This window comes from Vigna unguiculata, chromosome 10 (assembly GCF_037176805.1).
Source record: "Vigna unguiculata cultivar grain cowpea cultivar isolate G323 ecotype 2 chromosome 10, ASM3717680v1, whole genome shotgun sequence".
Classification (NCBI taxonomy): domain Eukaryota; kingdom Viridiplantae; phylum Streptophyta; class Magnoliopsida; order Fabales; family Fabaceae; genus Vigna; species Vigna unguiculata.
Window position 1 is genome coordinate 44,093,106 of NC_140801.1, and position 19,639 is coordinate 44,112,744.

Consider the following 19,639-nt stretch of genomic DNA (forward strand, 5'->3'; position numbering starts at 1 on the left):
CCAAAACAAAAAATCTTCACCAATATGTTCACTTCCAAATTAAATTATTACGAGATAGAAACCAAAACGACATATCGATAATCAACAATAAAAACAAAAATCCATCATCAAAACTACCATTGGATAAGTGTTTTAACAAGAATTGAAAACTCGAAAATCACATGAAAGAAATAAATTTGCTTATCAAAAAGTACATTGATGGAAGAATTCTATCATATCTTAAAACAGTTCACTCTAAGCCACAAGGGTGCTGGCAGTTGTGGATTCACTGCAATTCAGACAAAACAAACAAATATTAGGAAAATGAGAGCACAGAAACTTAATATAGCTACAGATAAAAACAAGAAAATATGGTATAGGAACATAGAATCAATCCGTAATTGATGACAGATCTACAGTGATAAGTATAAATAACTGCAGAAAAACTCTTGATCAAAGCAATGATGTTTCAGAAGGTAAATGCATTTGTTGAATCTATCACGAAAATTTGACCAATAATGCAGAGCCAGCAATCCTTAAAAATGAAATCGCCATGCATTAAAAATATTCTAAAGATAAAATACTTCGATTGTGATAAACTTATTTAAAATCACATAGCGAATAGGGTTGGTCAAAAGAGTGAAACTGAAAATGAAGAAAATCTGAAAACAACCATTTATCAAAAGGCAAAGTTTAGATTATATCATAAATCAACCATTATCATAAATTTGAAGACTTACTATTTCCACACAGGTGGAAGCTTCTTAGTCTTCTTATAGTAACGGGCCAGGCGGTGAATCCTACTCTCAACCAAAATTAACCTGAATTTAGAATCCTTGTCCTTCCTATTCCTCTCCAAGTGCTTCCTGATGGAGACAGCCTTTTTGATCAGGTGATACAAATCCTCAGGAATTTCAGGAGCAAGCCCTACAATTGAAAATGACACTCTTACTATACAATTGCAAATGCAACACAATACCATAACAACAATGATGGAAAAGGTCATACCATGGGCTTTCAATATACGGAGAATCTTGCTTCCAGTGACACTCTTCACCTGAGCAATTCCATGAGAGTCACGAAGAATAACACCAATTTGGGATGGAGTGAGACCTTTCTTGGCAAACTTGCAGATGTTCTCCTCCACCTGTGAAATTCATAATATCATAACAAAATAACATAATCCATAAGTGCACCGCTGTATGATTAACACAGCAACAAACATTAAAAATTAAACAAATCCGAACTCTTTAACCATATTCATAAATTTATTAGAATACTAGAATGTTAACACCAAAATACATATGAAGAAGATATTAGAAAACAGTCCAGAACCCAATTGAACTTGCCATGTAGTTTTACAGGAGCCCTTACATCATTAATACAGCAATGTTGATTCCAGCAATGTTCTTTTCTAATTATACACAAGAACAAGGATTCACCAATGTCTTACAATTTTTTGTATTAACAAGTTCAAACATTTTTTTCAAAACTTCCCTAATAGCACAGATCGCAACAAAACTGCTTGAGATAAAATTACAACAGAGTTTCCAATTAAAAGAGAAGAATCGTTGAACCTAATTATATGCATGCACAATGAAGTAAGATAGATACCTAACAACATACGCACATTACAAAAACACATAAAAAAACATTTATTTAGGTTAACAGTCACAGTTTTCAAGCATCTAAGAAGAAAGATAACATCAACACAAATTCAGGCCGAAGAGCAAGAAAGAAAGTAAATGGGGTGTGCATTTCTTACATCCTGAGACGAAATCTTCAACCAGCTAGGTGGGGTCCTCTTATATGGAAGAGCCGAACTGGAGATACCCTTACTGAAAACAAAAACATTCAGCGAACCAACACATTAGAACAGCAACAACGTTAGAGAAAAGGAAAATGAATAGAACTGTTTTCTCCGTATTCTCTAACGTGAAAACGTGACAATGAAAACATACCCGCGACTGTGCATACGCCCCATGGTGACCGCGTTTGAAGAAGGACGACACTCTCTCTGTCTCTCTGCTGCGCCTGCACCGAAGAACTAGAATGAATGAGGAGAAACCCTAAGAATATGAAGGTAGTGAAAACTAGGGTAAACCTCATTGGATCGGGCCGTCATTCAATTGGGCTTGGACCAGTTGTTTTTATTTCTCCCGGGTTTGTCCTAGAGCCTAAATTAAGGTCTCATTGAAGTTCAATTTAGGGGTAACTAATGGAAAGAATTCATACAAAGAACGGTTAACCTATTTTTACATATTATGTTTAGCGAAATTTAAAATAAAATTTTGAAAATTAATTACTTCATAATTTTTTAATACTAGTTTATCAACTATTTCAACAGTGTTTATACATTGACAATATCTATCTATACTATCTATACAAAATCGAATATTTTTTTAGTGTATACTTTTTTTTCCTTTTTTCAAATTTAGTCTTTAATAAATAAAAATTTATCAATTATACCTTTTTTCAAACTCAATTCTTTTTTTAAAATTGAATTATTTTTTAAACTAAAACAACTATTTGTAATAAAATATTATCTACCGAATGAACAAATAAAATTATAAAAAGTATTAATATTTAGTTCTATAATTACATCTTTATTATTTATTTTTGTTATCATTAAAAAAATAACTACGTAAGACATGTATTTTTACTGATAAAATAATAATTATGATATTTTTTAATAACAAATTATTATGTAAAATAAGTATATTGGTTTTTATAATAAATATCTTCAAAAATTTTCTTGCCTGTATTTATTTATTAAAAGAGAGAAACTGAAAAAAAAATATTATTTTTTTTTACTTAAGGTTTTTCTTTCTCTAATTTTAACTTTCGCTCCTTTTCTTATCATTTATTTTAACAAGACCATGAAGACCGAGGTTGCTGAATCATTTGGATTTAGAGCGATGTGGGCCATGAAAAGCTGGACCAAAGTCCACTACAGTAACTTGTACAATTATTTTTCAAATTATTCCTGACTATAAAACCTATTAAGTGTTGTATAGTGGTCGATTCTGTTAACCTTTTTTCAAATGGTTTCTTGAACATGTTCTTGTTGGATGCACACCATTATCGTACCTCAAACTATATTTATAAGAGTGAGTTATTTAGAAGACGGTCATTGTTCACCAACCAATCTTAAAAATATATGAATGACGTGTGAACGTAAAAAATGTTTTGAATGGATCAGAAAACTCTCCAATTTTGTCGGATGAAATCTCAACACTTGCTTAGTATTTATATTTAATAATAATAATAATTAATATATTCAAAATTTATATATTTAATTATTGTCATTAATACAATACAATAAAAATTAATACATAATTTAGTATAATTGTACCTACAGAATAAACAATTATAACTATAATAAAAATCACATATATTTTTATATTTGAAGACGTTTTTTCAGATCACGTTCTAAAAAATAAATATAAAATTCTTGACATGTAATTATTCTTTGAACCTTAGAAAATGGGTCTTCTAATTGAACGATTAGATTATTAATATCATATTTCCTAATATGTAAATAAGTGAATCTATTCTTTTAAAAAATAAATGTATTCTTTTATTTTTCATTAATATATCTATTTTTTAAGTTTAAGATTAAAAAATTATTTAACATAATCAAATCAAAAATTCAAAGACTCAATTACTAAAAGAAAAATTTATGATACCCACAATTAAAAATCGATTATGAAAAAACACAATACATTATTTATTTTTTATATTCATAAAATTTGAATATATAAAGGCTCATTGTAAGGCCCCCATTTTTTTTTCTTCTGCCTTAAAGTTGGTGGATTGCCCTTATAAGTGGGCCTGAGGCCGGCCCAACGTATAAAGTTCTTAGGTCTGCCCTAAACCTAAAGTTCCTTACCATTTTCAGAAAAGCTTTGTCCTTGCCTTGAGCCACAGCCACCTTTACCTCTGCTAGGGTTTGGAAGAGTCGCAATCTAGCAAGCTCAGCCGCATCCTTCCGTTCCGCGTAAGTCTCCCCAACTCAAGCTCTATGTTCGTTTCGTCTTTTCTTTACGTTTTCAGTTTGAGCTTTCTAGTGAGCTCGTTTTAAACCTTGTCCTGCTGGTTTCAGTTCGCGAAGCCGTTCCTTGGGCTACTGTCCTTCGCCGCTCGAGTATCGGAAGCTCTAGCTCGCATCTCCCAGGTACGGGAAGTTAGAGTTTTCAAGTTTCGAGTCATCCTTTGATCTGTGCATGAGTTTATTATTGGTTGTACGGTTCGATCCTCCGTTTTGATGCGTGAGAGTAGCTTGTATGGGTGTTTTGGCCGGAAATCATGGCTGCTGCGGGTGAAGCAGTGGCGAGACCTGTTGGTGTCGCCCAGGCGAGACAGTCTCGCCTAGGCGAGACCATTAGGGGCTCGCCTAGATCAGTTATGCGAGTGGTCGCCCAGGCGACCCGCTCCTTGTTTTTGAGCGAGCGAGCATCTCGCCCAGGCGAGAAGGGACTCGCCTAAGCGAGATCCCGTGATGGCTCCTGGTTCCTCCTTCGAGCCCTCGCCTAGGCGGAGGGGTTTCGCCTGAGCGAGAACGTCTCGCCTGAGCGAGGGACTAGGCGAGACAGTGAGGTGTTTGGTTGCGTATTCGCTCTCTTATGCTTGGAATTGTTTGGGTAAGACTGCTACGATAAGATGCATGTACTGATGTATGAATATATGCCTAATGGGTTGCTATATATGTGTGACATGATTCATGAATGATGAATGATGAGTGTGGTGGGGACTTAACATGTGAAATGAATATGTGGTTTGAAATTAAAGGAACATGGTATTAACATGAGAGGAGACCCTAGACTCATGGGGTGGCGATGATCAGATGTATGGATTCAAAATGTGTTGCGTACGAGGAATAGTTGTCATGGATGGGTATGGAATTGTAAACATTACTTTGATGTTCTCCTACTGTTGTTTTATGAATGTTTGCCCGTGTCAGCGTGTAATTCCTTGGGGCCTCTAGGTGAGACCTCCGGGACTACGCTTTAGTGGTCGGGACGTAATCCCATGGCCCCTGTTAGTGGGTGTCCATGGTGGTGCCCCATTTGTATAACTAGGTAAGGGTTCAAGGTAAGGTTGCATCCTGACACTCTGAGGAGCCAGTTAGTCTCACCTAGAGCGGACTGACTCCTGTGGTGAGAGTAGCAGGAGGCCTGAAATCCAGTAAGGGCTAACCTTGTGGTGAGGGAAATTTGATTCATCATAACACTTATATTACATAGCTCAGGATCGAGCAGCTCAGGGTCGAGCAGAGGTATCCACCACAAGTGCAAGCATCCGCTGAATCCGACCAAGTTATACGTATCCGGATGAGTCGAGTCGAGTCGTAGTGTATTGAATGAAGAGTCATAACACGCTTGGCTATTATATGGGTATGAGATGATGAAAATGTATTTGACTGTATGATGAATATGTTGTTGGCTCTAGCTTACCCGTTTCGTTGCATGGTTGTGTTGTATGTGGCTGTTCTTCCTTGCGATGATCATCAACCTGGTTGATGGGAGCAGATGGGCGAGGTTCTCGTGGTCAACAAGGGAATGGCGATTCCGCTACTTAGCCATCTGGGCTGGATCTCACCCTTCTTTCCTTCATGTTTTCTTTAGGGCCATGGCCCTTGTATTCGTGGTTATTAGATTGTAAACTTTTAGTTAATCAGTTCTCCTGCTTTTGTTGGCATCGTGGTGTGCCTAGTTTTGTAGGGGTGATGTTGAGAACCCCAGGACTGCGTTGTTATACTATCTTATGTGTGGCGTTCCTTTAATTGCGTTTATAAATTAAATGGGACGTTACATTTATGGTATCAGAGCGGTCATTCCTTAGGTCTGTGGACTTGGGTTGTCCGCTTAGTTTTCTCTGTGTGTCTCTGAGTGTTCAGTTAAAATTTTTGCCTTTATCGAGCCTAACCAAGTGATTTTCTGTGTGCCAGTGGACTATGGCACCTCCTCGTCGAGCTTCTCAATCATCCCATAGAGGCGATGGTAGCAGCTATGGCATAGCAGAGTGCTGCGATGATGCAACAACATGAGACATCCATGTAACGACAGACGGCGTCGCTTGAGCAGCAGCAGGCAGTGATGCAGCAGATGGAGGCTGCGAGGTTAGCTGCTGAGGATGCTCATCGGCAGCATATGGAGGCCCTCCGCCAGCTGGAGGAGAACAGGGCGATTGCCCCTGTGGTTGGTCCTGAACCACGACCTGCAGTCAGGGAGTGGAGCCTGGAGGACTTTCTGAAGCACCACCCGACGAAATTTGATGGGAAGACTAGTCCTGACGCCGCAGACCAATGACTGAAGGACCTGGAGCGCATCTATGATGCGAAGATGTGCCCTGCAGAGAACAGGTTGGCGTTCTCTGTGTACATGCTCACAGGAGAGGCGAAGCATTGGTGGAGCAGCACCAAATCTATCCTGGAGGAGAGGGATGAGCCAGTGTCATGGGAGACTTTCAGGGAGAGATTCCTATCAGAGTACTTTCCTGACAGCATCCGGTACGCCAAGGAGGTGGAATTCCTCCAATTGACCCAGGGAGGGAAGACAGTAGCAGAGTATGCTGAGAGGTTCAAACACCTCAGCCGTTTCTACACCCTACCACTCGATGAGGAGTGGCGATGCAGGAAGTTTGAGAATGGGCTTCGCGGTGATATCCGCTTGATGGTGGCACCCTTGTCCATCAAGGATTTTGCTGCTCTGGTAGAGAAGGCCAGAGTGATGGAGAAGATGAAGCGTGAGGTGGAAGGTCAGCACCCACAACAGCCACAGCCGCCTCAGAGGATCGGTGGACCATTTGGGTCCAGGCCCAGACATGAGGAGCTGAGGAGACCGTATGATAGACCACACCATCAGCCTCAGGAGTCTAGGAGCTTTTCTCCTCAGCAGGGCCGAGTTCGGTGTTACACATGTGGAGGACCCCACCCGAGGTATGCGTGTCCGCGTAGGGAGGGTTACCGTAGGTGCAACAACTGTGGCAAGGAAGGACACTTTGGGAGGGATTGTCCCAACCTTGCCAGGGCAGCGACACGCCCTCCAATTCAGACACCCCATCAGCATTAGGGGAGAGATAGAGGCAACAGGCCTCAGGCGACGGGCAGAGTCTATGCCATGACCGGAGCTGAGGCTGTAGGTTCAGGTAACCTTGTTATGGGTTATTATGTGATTTATGGGATGAGATGTTGTGTACTATATGATTCTGGAGCGACACACTCTTTTGTATCAAATGCATGTGTGGAACGGTTGGGTCTGCCGGTGCGCGAGTTGTAGTGTGAACTTGCGGTGTCTACTCCGACGTCGGGTTTGGTCAGGACGTCGTCCTTGTGTGCTAGACTTCCAGTGGAAGTAAAGGGGCACAGGTACAAAGTGAACTTAATCTGCCTACCTCTACAGGAGTTGGAGGTGATCTTAGGAATGGATTGGCTCTCTGCCAATCGTATTCTGATAGATTGTCGGGAGAAGAGATTGTTGTTTCTCGACTCAGATGAGCGTGAGTTGGTGTTCTCTCAGGGTGTTATGAGGGAACTACAGGACGGTGCGTAGTGTTACTTGGTCTTCACGCATATGGAGGTGGAGAGAGGGGAGACGACGTCTGTGATACCAGTCGTCCAGGATTTTGTGGATGTGTTTCCGGAGGAGGTACCAAGGTTGCCTCCCAGTAGAGAGGTGGAGTTCTCTATTGATCTAGTCCCAGGAACAGGCCCGGTCTCGATGGCCCCATATCGCATGGCTCCGGCAGAGTTGGTAGAGCTCAAGAAACAGATAGAAGATCTGATGGAGAAACAGTTCATCCGACCCAGCACTTCGTCTTGGGGAGCACCAGTGTTGTTGGTGAAGAAGAAGGACGGGAGTTCACGTCTGTGTGTGGACTACAGGCAGCTGAACAAGATGACGATCAAGAATAAGTATCCGCTCCCGAGAATCGACGACTTGATGGATCAACTACATGGGTCATCGGTATTCTCGAAGATAGATTTGAGGTCGGGTTACCACCAGATTTTAGTGAAGGCTGATGATGTGCAGAAGACGGCCTTCAGATCCAGGTATGGCCACTATTAGTACGTGGTTATGCCGTTTGGTGTGACCAACGCTTCAGTAGTGTTCATGGACTACATGAACAGGATCTTTCGGCCCTTCCTAGATAAGTTTGTCGTGGTCTTCATAGACGACATCCTTATCTACTCCAGGACTCAGGAGAAACATGCAGAACACCTGAGGTTGGTGCTTGGTGTTTTGAGAGAGAAACAGTTGTATGCCAAGTTGTCCAAATGTGAGTTCTGGATGGACAAAGTTCAGTTTTTGGGGCATGTGATATCCGCCCAGGGGATTGCAGTGGACCCGGCAAAGATCGAGGTAGTGGTAAAGTGGGAAAGTCCTAAATCAGCCACAGAGATCAGGAGCTTTGTGGGGTTAGCGGGCTACTATAGGAGATTCATAGAGGGATTCTCCAAGATAGTGGCGCCTCTGACTCTGCTTACTCGGAAGGACCAACCTTTCACTTGGACGGACAAGTGTGAGGAGAGCTTTCAAGAGCTAAAGAGGAGATTGACGAGTGCTCCTATATTGGTAATTCCGGATGTGGGGAAACCGTTTGAGGTCTACTGCGACTCGTCTCATCTGGGGCTTGGCTGCGTCTTGATGCAAGAAAAGAAGGTAGTGGCGTATGCTTCACGACAGCTTAAGGTACATGAGCGTAATTATCCCACTCACGACCTGGAGTTGGCGGCCATAGTTTTTGCCTTGAAGATCTGGAGGCACTATCTGTATGGTGCTCAGTTTCGGGTGTTCAGCGACCACAAAAGTTTAAAGTACTTGTTTGATCAGAAGGAGTTGAACATGAGGCAGAGGAGGTGAATGGAATTCCTGAAGGATTATGACTTCGAGCTTCTATATCATCCAGGGAAGGCAAATGTGGTGGCAGATGCTCTGAGTAGAAAGACGGTACATACGGCACATCTCATGATAAAAGAGGTAGAGCTACTAGAGAAGTTCAGAGACATGAGGATACAGGTGGAGTTGGGGTCCGAGTCCATTAGGTGTAGTACCCTTACTATATCGAGTGACTTCTTGGACTCAATCAGAGAGAGGCAGTTATTGGATGTCTGCCTGAACAGAGTTAGAAAACAGATTGGGTCAGATGAGGCTAGAGATTTTGCTTTGGGTGATGATGACATACTGCGGTTTCAGGGTAGGGTATGCGGACCTGATGATGCGGAGGTGAGAAAGTTGATCCTCGAGGAAGGACATAAGAGTCGTCTTAGCTTGCATCCTGGCATGACTAAGATGTACCAGGACCTCAAGGAAACTTTCTGGTGGCAGGGGATGAAGAAGGATGTGGCACAGTTTGTATCCGCCTGTCTGACTTGTCAGAAGGCGAAGGTGGAGCACCAGCGACCCGGGGGAATCCTACAACCTTTAGAGATACCGGTGTGGAAATGGGACAACATATCCATGGACTTTGTGACTCATCTTCCACGGACTTTCAGAGGACATGACACCATCTGGGTGATAGTGGATCAGTTGACCAAGAGTGCACACTTTTTGGCGATGAACTTGAGGATGTTCATGGCCAAGTTGGCCCAACTGTACGTCAAAGAGATTGTGAGGTTGCATGGAGTACCTTCGAGCATAGTCTCTGATAGAGACCCACAATTTACATCCCGGTTTTGGCAAACCTTACAGGAGGCTTTGGGAACCAAGTTGACTATGAGCTCAGCTTATCACCCTCAAACTGATGGCCAGTCTGAGAGGACGATCCAGTCGTTAGAAGATTTGTTGAGAACTTGCATATTGGATCATCTGGGTGCTTGGGAAGAGGTATTGCCTTTGATAGAGTTCACCTACAACAACAACTTTCATGCGAGCATTGGCATGGCGCCATACGAGGCTCTTTACGGCAGGAGGTGTAGGACTCCTCTTTGCTGGTATCAGGATGGAGAAGTCGTGTTGGTTGGACCCGAGTTGTTAGAGCAGACCACCGAGAAGGTGAGGATGGTGAAAGATAGGATGTTGGCTTCGCAGAGTAGGCAGAAGGCCTATGCGGATCGCAGGAGGAGGCCTTTGGAGTTTGTAACAGGAGATCATGTATTCTTGAGGGTGACCCAAACCACGGGCGTGGGAAGGGCTCTCCGCTCAAGGAAGCTTTCGCCTAAATTCCTTGGCCCATATCAGATCACGAGGAGGATTAGACCGGTGGCCTACGAGATAGCTTTACCCCCGCAGTTGGCGAACCTTCATCCGGTGTTTCACGTGTCGCAGCTGAGGAAGTATGTATTCGATCTGGCCCACGTGTTGGAAGCTGAGAATATACAGATCAGGGAGGATCTCACAGTGGAAGTACCACCCATCGCTCTTGAGGATAGCAAGGTTGAGGAACGTTGTGGGAAGACCGTTAGTCTTGTTAAAGTTATCTGGGATCGGAGGACGGGTGACTCGACGTGGGAGTTAGAGGAGGACATGAGAAAATCACATCCACATCTGTTTACCTAGTGAGTCTTTATTTTCGAGGTCAAAATTTTTTATTGTTGGAGAGAATGTAAGGCCCCCATTTTTTTTCTTCTGCCCTAAAGTTGGTGGGCTGCCCTTGTAAGTGGGCCTGAGGCCGGCCCAACGTATAAAGTTCTTAGGTCTGTCCTAAACCTAAAGTTCCTTACCATTTTCAGAAAAGCTTTGTCCTTGCCTTGAGCCACAGCCGCCTTTACCTCTGCTAGGGTTTGGAAGAGTCGCAATCTAGCAAGCTCAGCCGCATCCTTCCGTTCCGCGTAAGTCTCCCCAACTCAAGCTTTATGTTCGTTTCGTCTCTTTTTTACGTTTTCAGTTTGAGCTTTCTAGTGAGCTCGTTTTAAACCTTGTCCTGCTGGTTTCAGTTCGCGAAGTCGTTCCTTGGGCTACTGTCCTTTGCCGCTCGAGTATCGGAAGCTCTAGCTCGCATCTCCCAGGTACGGGAAGTTAGAGTTTTCAAGTTTCGAGTCATCCTTTGATCTGTGCATGAGTTTATTGTTGGTTGTACGGTTCGATCCTCCGTTTTGATGCGTGAGAGTAGCTTGTATGAGTGTTTTGGCCGGAAATCATGGCTGCTGCAGGTGAAGCAGTGGCGAGACTATTAGGGGCTCGCCTAGATCAGTTATGCGAGTGGTCGCCCAGGCGACCCGCTCCTTGTTTTTGAGCGAGCGAGCATCTTGCCCAGGCGAGAAGGGACTCGCCTAAGCGAGATCCCGTGGTGGCTCCTCGTTCCTCCTTCGAGCCCTCACCTAGGCGAAGGGGTTCCGCCTGAGCGAGAACGTCTCGCCTGAGCGTGGGACTAGGCGAGACAGTGATGTGTTTGGTTGCGTATTTGCTCTCTTATGCTTGGAATTGTTTGGGTAAGACTGCTACGATAAGATGCATGTACTGATGTATGAATATATGCCTAATGGGTTGCTATATATGTGTGACATGATTCATGAATGATGAATGATGAGTGTGGTGGGGACTTAACATGTGAAATGAATATGTGGTTTGAAATTAAAGGAACATGGTATTAACATGAGAGGAGACCTTAGACTCATGGGGTGGCGATGATCAGATGTATGGATTCAAAATGTGTTGCGTACGAGGAATAGTTGTCATGGATGGGTATGGAATTGTAAACATTACTTTGATGTTCTCCTACTGCTATTTTATGAATGTTTGCCCGTGCCAGCGTGTAATTCCTTGGGGCCTCTAGGTGAGACCTCCGGGACTACGCTTTAGTGGTCGGGACGTAATCCCATGGCCCCTGTTAGTGGGTGTCCATGGTGGTGCCCCATTTGTATAACTAGGTAAGGGTTCAAGGTAAGGTTGCATCCTGACACTCTGAGGAGCCAGTTAGTCTCACCTAGAGCGGACTGACTCCTGTGGTGAGAGTAGCAGGAGGCCTGAAATCCAGTAAGGGCTAACCTTGTGGTGAGGGAAATTTGATTCATCATAACACTTATATTACATAGCTCAGGATCGAGCAGCTCAGGGTCGAGCAGAGGTATCCACCACAAGTGCAAGCATCCGCTGAATCCGACCAAGTTATACGTATCCGGATGAGTCGAGTCGAGTCGTAGTGTATTGAATGAAGAGTCATAACACGCTTGGCTGTTATATGGGTATGAGATGATGAAAATGTATTTGACTGTATGATGAATATGTTGTTGGCTCTAGCTTACCCGTTTCGTTGCATGGTTGTGTTGTATGTGGCTGTTCTTCCTTGCGATGATCATCAACCTGGTTGATGGGAGCAGATGGGCGAGGTTCTCGTGGTCAACAAGGGAATGGCGATTCCGCTACTTAGCCATCTGGGCTGGATCTCACCCTTCTTTCCTTCATGTTTTCTTTAGGGCTATGGCCCTTGTATTCGTGGTTATTAGATTGTAAACTTTTAGTTAATCAATTATCCTGCTTTTGTTGGCATCGTGGTGTGCCTAGTTTTGTAGGGGTGATGTTGAGAACCCCAAGACTGCGTTGTTATACTATCTTATGTGTGGCGTTCCTTTAATTGCGTTTATAAATTAAATGGGACGTTAGACTCATGAGATTAAAAAGATAATGCTAACTCTTAAACTAGTATTCTACTACCAAATGAGACAAAAGAGAGTTATTTTTTGTATTTAAGAATGAAAGAAAAAAGATGAAAAAATGAGAGTAAAAATAGTGAGTTTGTGAATAATTTACTTTTTTTCTTCATAAACAAACATAAAAATGTGTGAAAGTGAAAGATGAGAACAATATGTGATAAAAATCAAAAGACAATAAAAAAGAAAATAAAAATTATCTTGATAAATATGTATATTCTTTATTATACTTTATTTTATGTTTTATTGTTTATTAATATTAAATGTTGTGTTGTAAAAGAAATAAAAGTATATCTAATTTAATTTTCATCAATTTCCAATATATACTCTACTTATAATTTAAAAATTAAAAAAAAAAACTTTAAAAGTTTCCAATATATAAATATATTATTTTAAAAATGTGGTCTAAATTATCCACAATTTAACAACGGTTGCCTAATTATCAACATCTTCTACTATATTGCTTAAAACAAATAGGCAACATTTTTTGTACGCTCTCTAAGTCTTAGGCAAATAGAAGTCACTATATAACCAACAATAAATAATTGTAGTTTATTCCTACTTTACACAATGATTTTTCAATTGTTTGCTTAATGTTTTTGCTTTGAATTGAATCATGAAACCCAATATGAGTGAAGCCTTTATCATGTATTGTTACACACCATATGTTTGATAAAAAATACAAAAAAAAATTGTTTTTGTGATATTTGTTGTCTAATTAAGTTATGAATTTCAAGAGTTGACAAATGTTGCACAAGCCTCTTGGGAAACGATACTTGAACTTTTAACTTTATTACTTGTGCGATGTGATAGACTTGTCAATCCGTAACAATATATTAATTTATATCTCATTATTTTTCAAAGACTACTTCTACATATTGCCCTCTCATCCTTGGCTCAATATTTCTTCCCTCCATGAGTTCCTTTGCTAATTTTACTTTGTGTCTTTTTCATTGAGGTGATAACTAGGTGGACTATATTATAATCCCCATTTTTTATCTTCGAAATGTACCTTAAGTTTGAAGTTGTCAGTTTGACCCTTGGCCCATAGGTCATCCTTATCCCACCATTGAATAAGCTCCCTTTTGGGGAGTCCCAAATGAGGGGGGTAAAGAAAAAGCTCTAGTCCCTAAAGTCCCATCTCAAGTGGGTTAAGGTCAAGGTGGGCTTGGTCCCACTACAAAGACTTCAATTAACTCTTAAAATGAAAATGTTCACCATGGGTCAAAGGTTGAGCTAAGAAATCTCGAGTCGAAGGTCAGGTCGAGCCATCTTAGGCTTAAGGTCGAGTTGAGCCATCTCAGAGCAAAGGTCTAGCCAAGTCGTCTCAGATCGAAAGTTTAGATAGGTCAGTCCAAACTGAAGGTAAAGACGGACCGACACAGGCTAAAAGTCGAGAAGAGCTAACTTAGGTCGAAAGTCGAGATGGACCGTGTAAAATCCGCAAAATTTAATTAATTAAATAAATAATTAATTAATAAATGCGGGAGGGTAGTGCATTTATGACATTAAATTCTGTTATGTATTATGTGGAAAAGTACTAGCTCAAGTGGTTGAGAGTACTTTGATTGTGTGAGAGGACTTGGGTTTGAGTCCTAGGTGTGCCATTTGTGTGTTATTTAGTTATTATTGTTTTAATAAAATGTTGGGTCACATTCTGTATGAGATAAGGCTTGAATTGTATGTGTTAGCAAGAAACATGAGTTGGCCTGATGGTTTAGAATTGATTTGACTTTGGCATGGTGTGGGTTCGAACCTGGGTGGACTCAAATTTAACTTTCTTTTTGCTAAAAAGTGGTGTGGCTGAATATGAATAGGTGAGGAAGACCTTAGCAGAAGGAGGGGTAGCCAAAAGGGGCTGAAAAACCATTAAGTATCGTCCTTTTTATTTAACCACATTAAAGCTTCATATAAAAAGGAAAATTGGGGGAAAATTGAGGGTTTTTAGCAGAGCTGGACTGTGGCAAGAATAGAGAGCACGAAATTGAGAGTGTTGACAAATGAAGGAGATTTTGGGATTCAATTAGGGGATAGACGGAGAAGGGGTGTTGTTGGTGTTTTTTTTAAAGCTTCAAGTAATTCACTACTAAGCCAAATTTCAAGGTTAGGGGAGTTGTACTGAATTTGTATGCTTTTGGTCATATTTGTTGCGTGTATTGGTTTTTATGTGGTGAATTACATGTTGAAAATGAGGGAAATTGGGGGTTGTGGGTTTTGGATACTGTTGCATTGGAATTGGCCCTAAATGTATGTATATATTGGGGTTGTGTTCTGTAAATATGATGAAGTATGCAAGGTGGAGTGGTTGGGGCATATTTTCGAGTCCAAATGTGCTCATAAGTTTAATGAATTGGTGTTGAATGAATTGGTATGTTTTGATTCGTGTTTTGAGTCTCTGAAGCAGTGAATCGGTGCCAAAACCTACAATTCTCGCTCAGGCGAGCCAGGCTTGCCTAGGCGAGACATGCAGGGACTCATAAACCTCTCTCTGCTCGAGCAGTTCGTTCAGGCGAGGTGTTTTGATTTTGGGCGACTGGCCATCTTGCTTAGGCGAGTGCATCTCGCCTAAGCGAGAACCCATGTGTGTTTGAGTGTTTTGGATGCTCCTCTCGCGCAAGTGAGGTTTTTTATTTTGGGCGAAAATGCGTCTCGCTCAGGCGAGAGCCTCTCGCCTAAGCGAGGATTCGAAGCACGTTTTGATGTTGGCTTAACCTGCAGCCCAAGCGAGATATGTGACTCTCGGGCGAAATGTGATCTCGCCCAGGCGAGTGTAACTTGCCTAAGCGAGTGTTCGAAGCTGTGTTTATGTGTGGTGCTCGCTTAGGCGAGGTAACCTAGCCTAAGCGAGATGAACTGGAGTGCTTAGGCGAGAACTGGGAGATTAAGCCTAGGTTGGATGGATGTTGGCGTAAGGGCAACCAAATTCTGGTGGTATTGGATTGATGCGAGTTGAATGGTGACGTTTGGTCATAAAGTTCCTAAGATATCTCAATGGTGGGCTTGCTAGTGTTCCTTGGGTGGTGGCCCGGAACGTATCCTTGAGTAGTGGCTCGAGATAGGGGTTAAGCATGTGGCATTCTATGGGTTGTGGCCCGAAATGACTTCCTTTGAGTTGTGACTCGGGATAGCGGATGAACACGAGGAACCTTGAGTTGTGGCTCGGGTTGGCGAGTGTGCCGGTGTGAGTGTGCTAGTTGTGGCCAGTACGGATGGGTCCAGATGGATCGCCCTCCTTAGTGAGTCACTGACGAGTGGTAGTCCTGGGACATTGCAGACTATGTTCGTATTTGGGAACTCCACCTGGCGTTACAGTGTGTGATCCGTAGCATGGTTTTTGCACGTGCTCTATCGGTTGTGGCCGATAGGTGTGGCAACAAGGCATTTTGAGATACTTAATAGGAGATGTAGAAGACTGCTAACATGGTTGTGGCCATGTGAAAGGACTGGAACGAGGTTCCCTGATATACTTTACTATACATGGTGGTGGCCATGTGGTGGGAAGGTAACGAGTCTTCCACGAGGTGTATCGATGTACATGGTAGTGGCCATGTGATGGGAATGGAGCAAGCGTTGTGGGAAATGAAAGGATATTATATATGGTTGTGGCCATGCGGTATAAAGGAAGAGTTGTGTTAATGATATAATGTTTTATCTATTATACATGTATATGTGTGTTTGGTACATTTTTATGTGTTTTTTCTGTTAGTTCATCCTTTCTGCTTGTGTTTGGCGATGATCGTGTACGCGGTACACGTGAGCAGGTGATGATGCAGGTGGAGCTGGTGAGGCTTAGCTGCGAAGAGGGGATGATCATGGGATTTCATTACTATGTTTTCTTGGTTTTGGATGTTTAAATGATATGTAAACTTTTGAGAGATTCTGGAACATTAGTTCATGTTATAAGCTATGAGACAATGTTTATTATACGATGTTAAAAGTTTTAAATTTCCCTAAATTTTTGGGAAATGAGGTATTATTAATTATTGTGTAATTAATTCTTTATTTTATTTTATTAAATTCATAATATCCTGACGGGATGTTACAAACCGACCCATTTATAAGTTCAGAATAAGTTGACTCGAGCCAAAGGTCTAAACGGGCCAGCCCATGCCGAAGGTCAAGATGGGTAGGTCCAAGTTGATGGTTGGGACAACTAGTTCGGGTCAAACTTTGGGACAATTGATCTGGGCCAAGGGTTAGAACAAGCTAGTCTAGACCGAAGGTCAAGATGGGCTAATCCAGATCAAAGGTCACTAGCTCAATCCAATGGTTAGGATAGGCTGGTTTGAGCCGAAGGTCCACCAGCCTAAGACAAGGTCGGGATAGGTCAATTTGGACCGAAGGTCGGGACAAAATGGCCTGGACTGAAGGTCGTGAAGGACTGACTCGGGCCGAAGGTCAAGATAGGCGGGTGTAGGTCGAAGGTACGTGTCCCCCGCCAGGCGATTTTGCTACAGCTGGTTGGTGTTATACTTTCTATGATGTGCATGATCTACAAGGCTTCTAGGATATCTTAAAGGTCGGCTTGCTGGTGTTCTTTGAGTTTAGCTCGGAACGTATCCCTTGAGTTGAGCTCGGGATAGGGGTTAAGCACATGGCATTCCTCGAGTTGAGCTCGGAATAGCATCCCTCGAGTTGAGCTCGGGATGGCGGATGAACACGAGGAACCCTTGAGTTGAGCTCGGGTTGGCGAGTGTTGCCAGTGTGAGTGTGCTGGTTGTGGCCAGTACGGATGGGTCCAGATAGATTGCCCTCCTCAGTAGTTAGTTGACGAGTTTGGTAGTCTTGAGATGTTACGAACTATGTTCGTATTTGGGAACTCCACCTGCCGTTACGGTGTATGATCCGTAGCAATGGTTTCCCACACGTGTTCTATCGGTTGTGGTTGATAGGTATGGCAACAAGACACCTTGGGGTACTCACTAGAAGACATAGAACATGATTGACATGGTTGTGGCCATGTGGTGTGGAATCAAGGGAAAGGATTCCTTTGGTGTGTTTATGTGATATATATAAATGTGTTTATATTTATATGTTTATTTTGTTAGCTCACCCTATCTGCTTGTGTTTGGCGATGATCGTATACGCGGTATATGTGAGCAGATGGTGTTGCAGGTGGATCTGGTGAGGCATAGAGCCGAAGCAGGGCTAGTCTTCGGGAAATTCTCTCAGAGTTTTTACATTGTCTTTATGATTTCAAATCAGTTGTAATTATTAATATTACTGGACTTTTTGTTAATGGTAATAGTAATTATATTCAAGGATTTTGAAATTATTATTGAACTAAATAAAGTTTTGGAATTTCTCGCGTTTTTGGGAAATGAATTTATAATTAATGAGTTTTTATTTTCTTATTTTATTTTATTATTTAAACCCGTAATATCCTGACGGGATGTTACACTATATTTTCCCATCATTTTCTGCTGCTGAATTATTTTTCTGTTGTCATAGTTTTTAGTATTATTCTGCTATTGTAATTTAAACAGAATACTAAGCATTATTCTGCTGTTGTTGTTTTAAGTATATGCAAAATTGTATGCTTTTGAGTTGGAGTATATGCGTATAAGTGATCTGATTCAAGGTGATATGATTCAAGGTGATCTGATTCAACCCTTTCATTATCTATGCAGGTCATTGCAGCATTGGATTCACTCTGTTATGGTGTTGCATATGCAGGTTAAGAAATATTTGGAAGATAAATGAATTGTCAACTTTTGAACATGTTTAGTTAGTTAGTTTAAAGTGCTTGTTTATGTGTATATGGTAGTCCAAGCTGTAAATACTATGGTTCTCGGGAGGAAATGACATCTTTGCTTTTATCAAATTTGATGTTGGAAATATTTTTATGATTACTAGAAATATTTCAATACTTGAAAAAAAAATTCAATTTTGAGGTGGGTTGGTGAGCCAACCCACTTAACCCACCAACTCATGGTGGGTTGAGCCGGGTTACAAAAAATTTGGCTCACCTTAAAGTGAGCCGGGTTGGGCTCACTAGTTTTTTGACCCGGCCCGTGGTGAGCCAACCCGTGTGAGCCGGGTTGGCTCACTTTGACATGTCTTAATATTGAGCAACAAATACCAACAAACATAATTGGCAATATAAATAATAAACAACTTATATTGGCAAAAAAAAAATCTTAATTGATATAAACTAAAATTTAATAATTGCAATGTTAGCTAAAAAAATCTACTAACCCTATGAGAAAATCTTATAATATTGAAAAAATTTTAATGACAACAAAATTTGTGGATGAAATAATATTTATCATCATATTTTATCGATAAAAAATAATATGTTGGTAACATAAAATTTTATCAACGGAAAAATTCGTCGGCAAAATAGAATATACCGATAGATTCGCCAATAAAATTTGTCAGTAATGCTAAACTTTTATTATGATGAATATTTCCATCAGTAAATTTTGTCAATAAAATTGAAGTCAAAGTTCTCCACTTAAGCTTTAATCATGCAATGGTAAAATTTGTCAGTAATGATTTTTTTTTTAAATCCATTGTATTGAAATTTTGAAAATTTGTCGATAATTGTATTTTTTAAAATTCGTCGATAAAATGATGTCCAATTTGACGAAATATATGTTATCAATTAAATGAAGATGAGTGTGAGTAAGAGAAAAAGAAAAAAGAAAAATAGGAGAAGGAGGAGGATGAGAAAGGGAAGGAAAAAACGGAAAATAAGAAGAGGAGAAGGATGAGAGGGAAAACCAAATCACAATATTTAGTAACGAAAAAATTGATAAATACTCACCAATATTTACTAACGAATTTAGATCGTTGGTAGTTATCGACGAATTTTTGACCGTTGGTAATTACCGATATATTTTTTGATCTATTATTGACAAACATTTTACTGACGAATTTTTGTCGTTGGTAATATTGAAAATTCATTGATAATTATATTTTTAAAATTCGTCGATAAAATGATGTCCAATTTGACGAAATATATGTTATCAATTGGATGAAGATGAGCGTGAGTAAGAGAAGAAAAAAAAGAGAAATAGGAGAATGAGGAGGAGGAGAAAGAAGAAGGAAAAAAAGGAAAATAAGAAG

General features: G+C 41.1%; 1 protein-coding gene across 1 annotated transcript; it reads right to left on the minus strand.

Moving 5' to 3' along the window:
* Positions 1–88: 88 nt before the first annotated feature.
* LOC114165849 (small ribosomal subunit protein uS15) lies at positions 89–2,097 on the minus strand. Its single transcript, XM_028050456.2, has 5 exons — positions 1,941–2,097; positions 1,745–1,817; positions 988–1,126; positions 720–906; positions 89–268 (listed from the first exon to the last, which is right to left on the minus strand). Exons 1-5 carry the CDS (start codon positions 1,961–1,963, stop codon positions 235–237), a joined length of 456 nt encoding a protein of 151 aa, XP_027906257.1. The 5' UTR covers positions 1,964–2,097; the 3' UTR covers positions 89–234.
* Positions 2,098–19,639: the final 17,542 nt, after the last annotated feature.

What these genes read in the sequence shown, in the direction of transcription:
- LOC114165849 (XM_028050456.2), bottom strand. Translation starts at nt 1,963, where the DNA reads ATGGGGCGTATGCACAGTCGCGG. An exon ending in GGGCGTATGCACAGTCGCGG is followed by an intron (nt 1,818 to 1,940) that starts GTATGTTTTCAT and finishes TTTTGTTTTCAG; the next exon opens with TAAGGGTATCTCCAGTTCGG. An exon ending in CCGTATATTGAAAGCCCATG is followed by an intron (nt 907 to 987) that starts GTATGACCTTTT and finishes TTTCAATTGTAG; the next exon opens with GGCTTGCTCCTGAAATTCCT.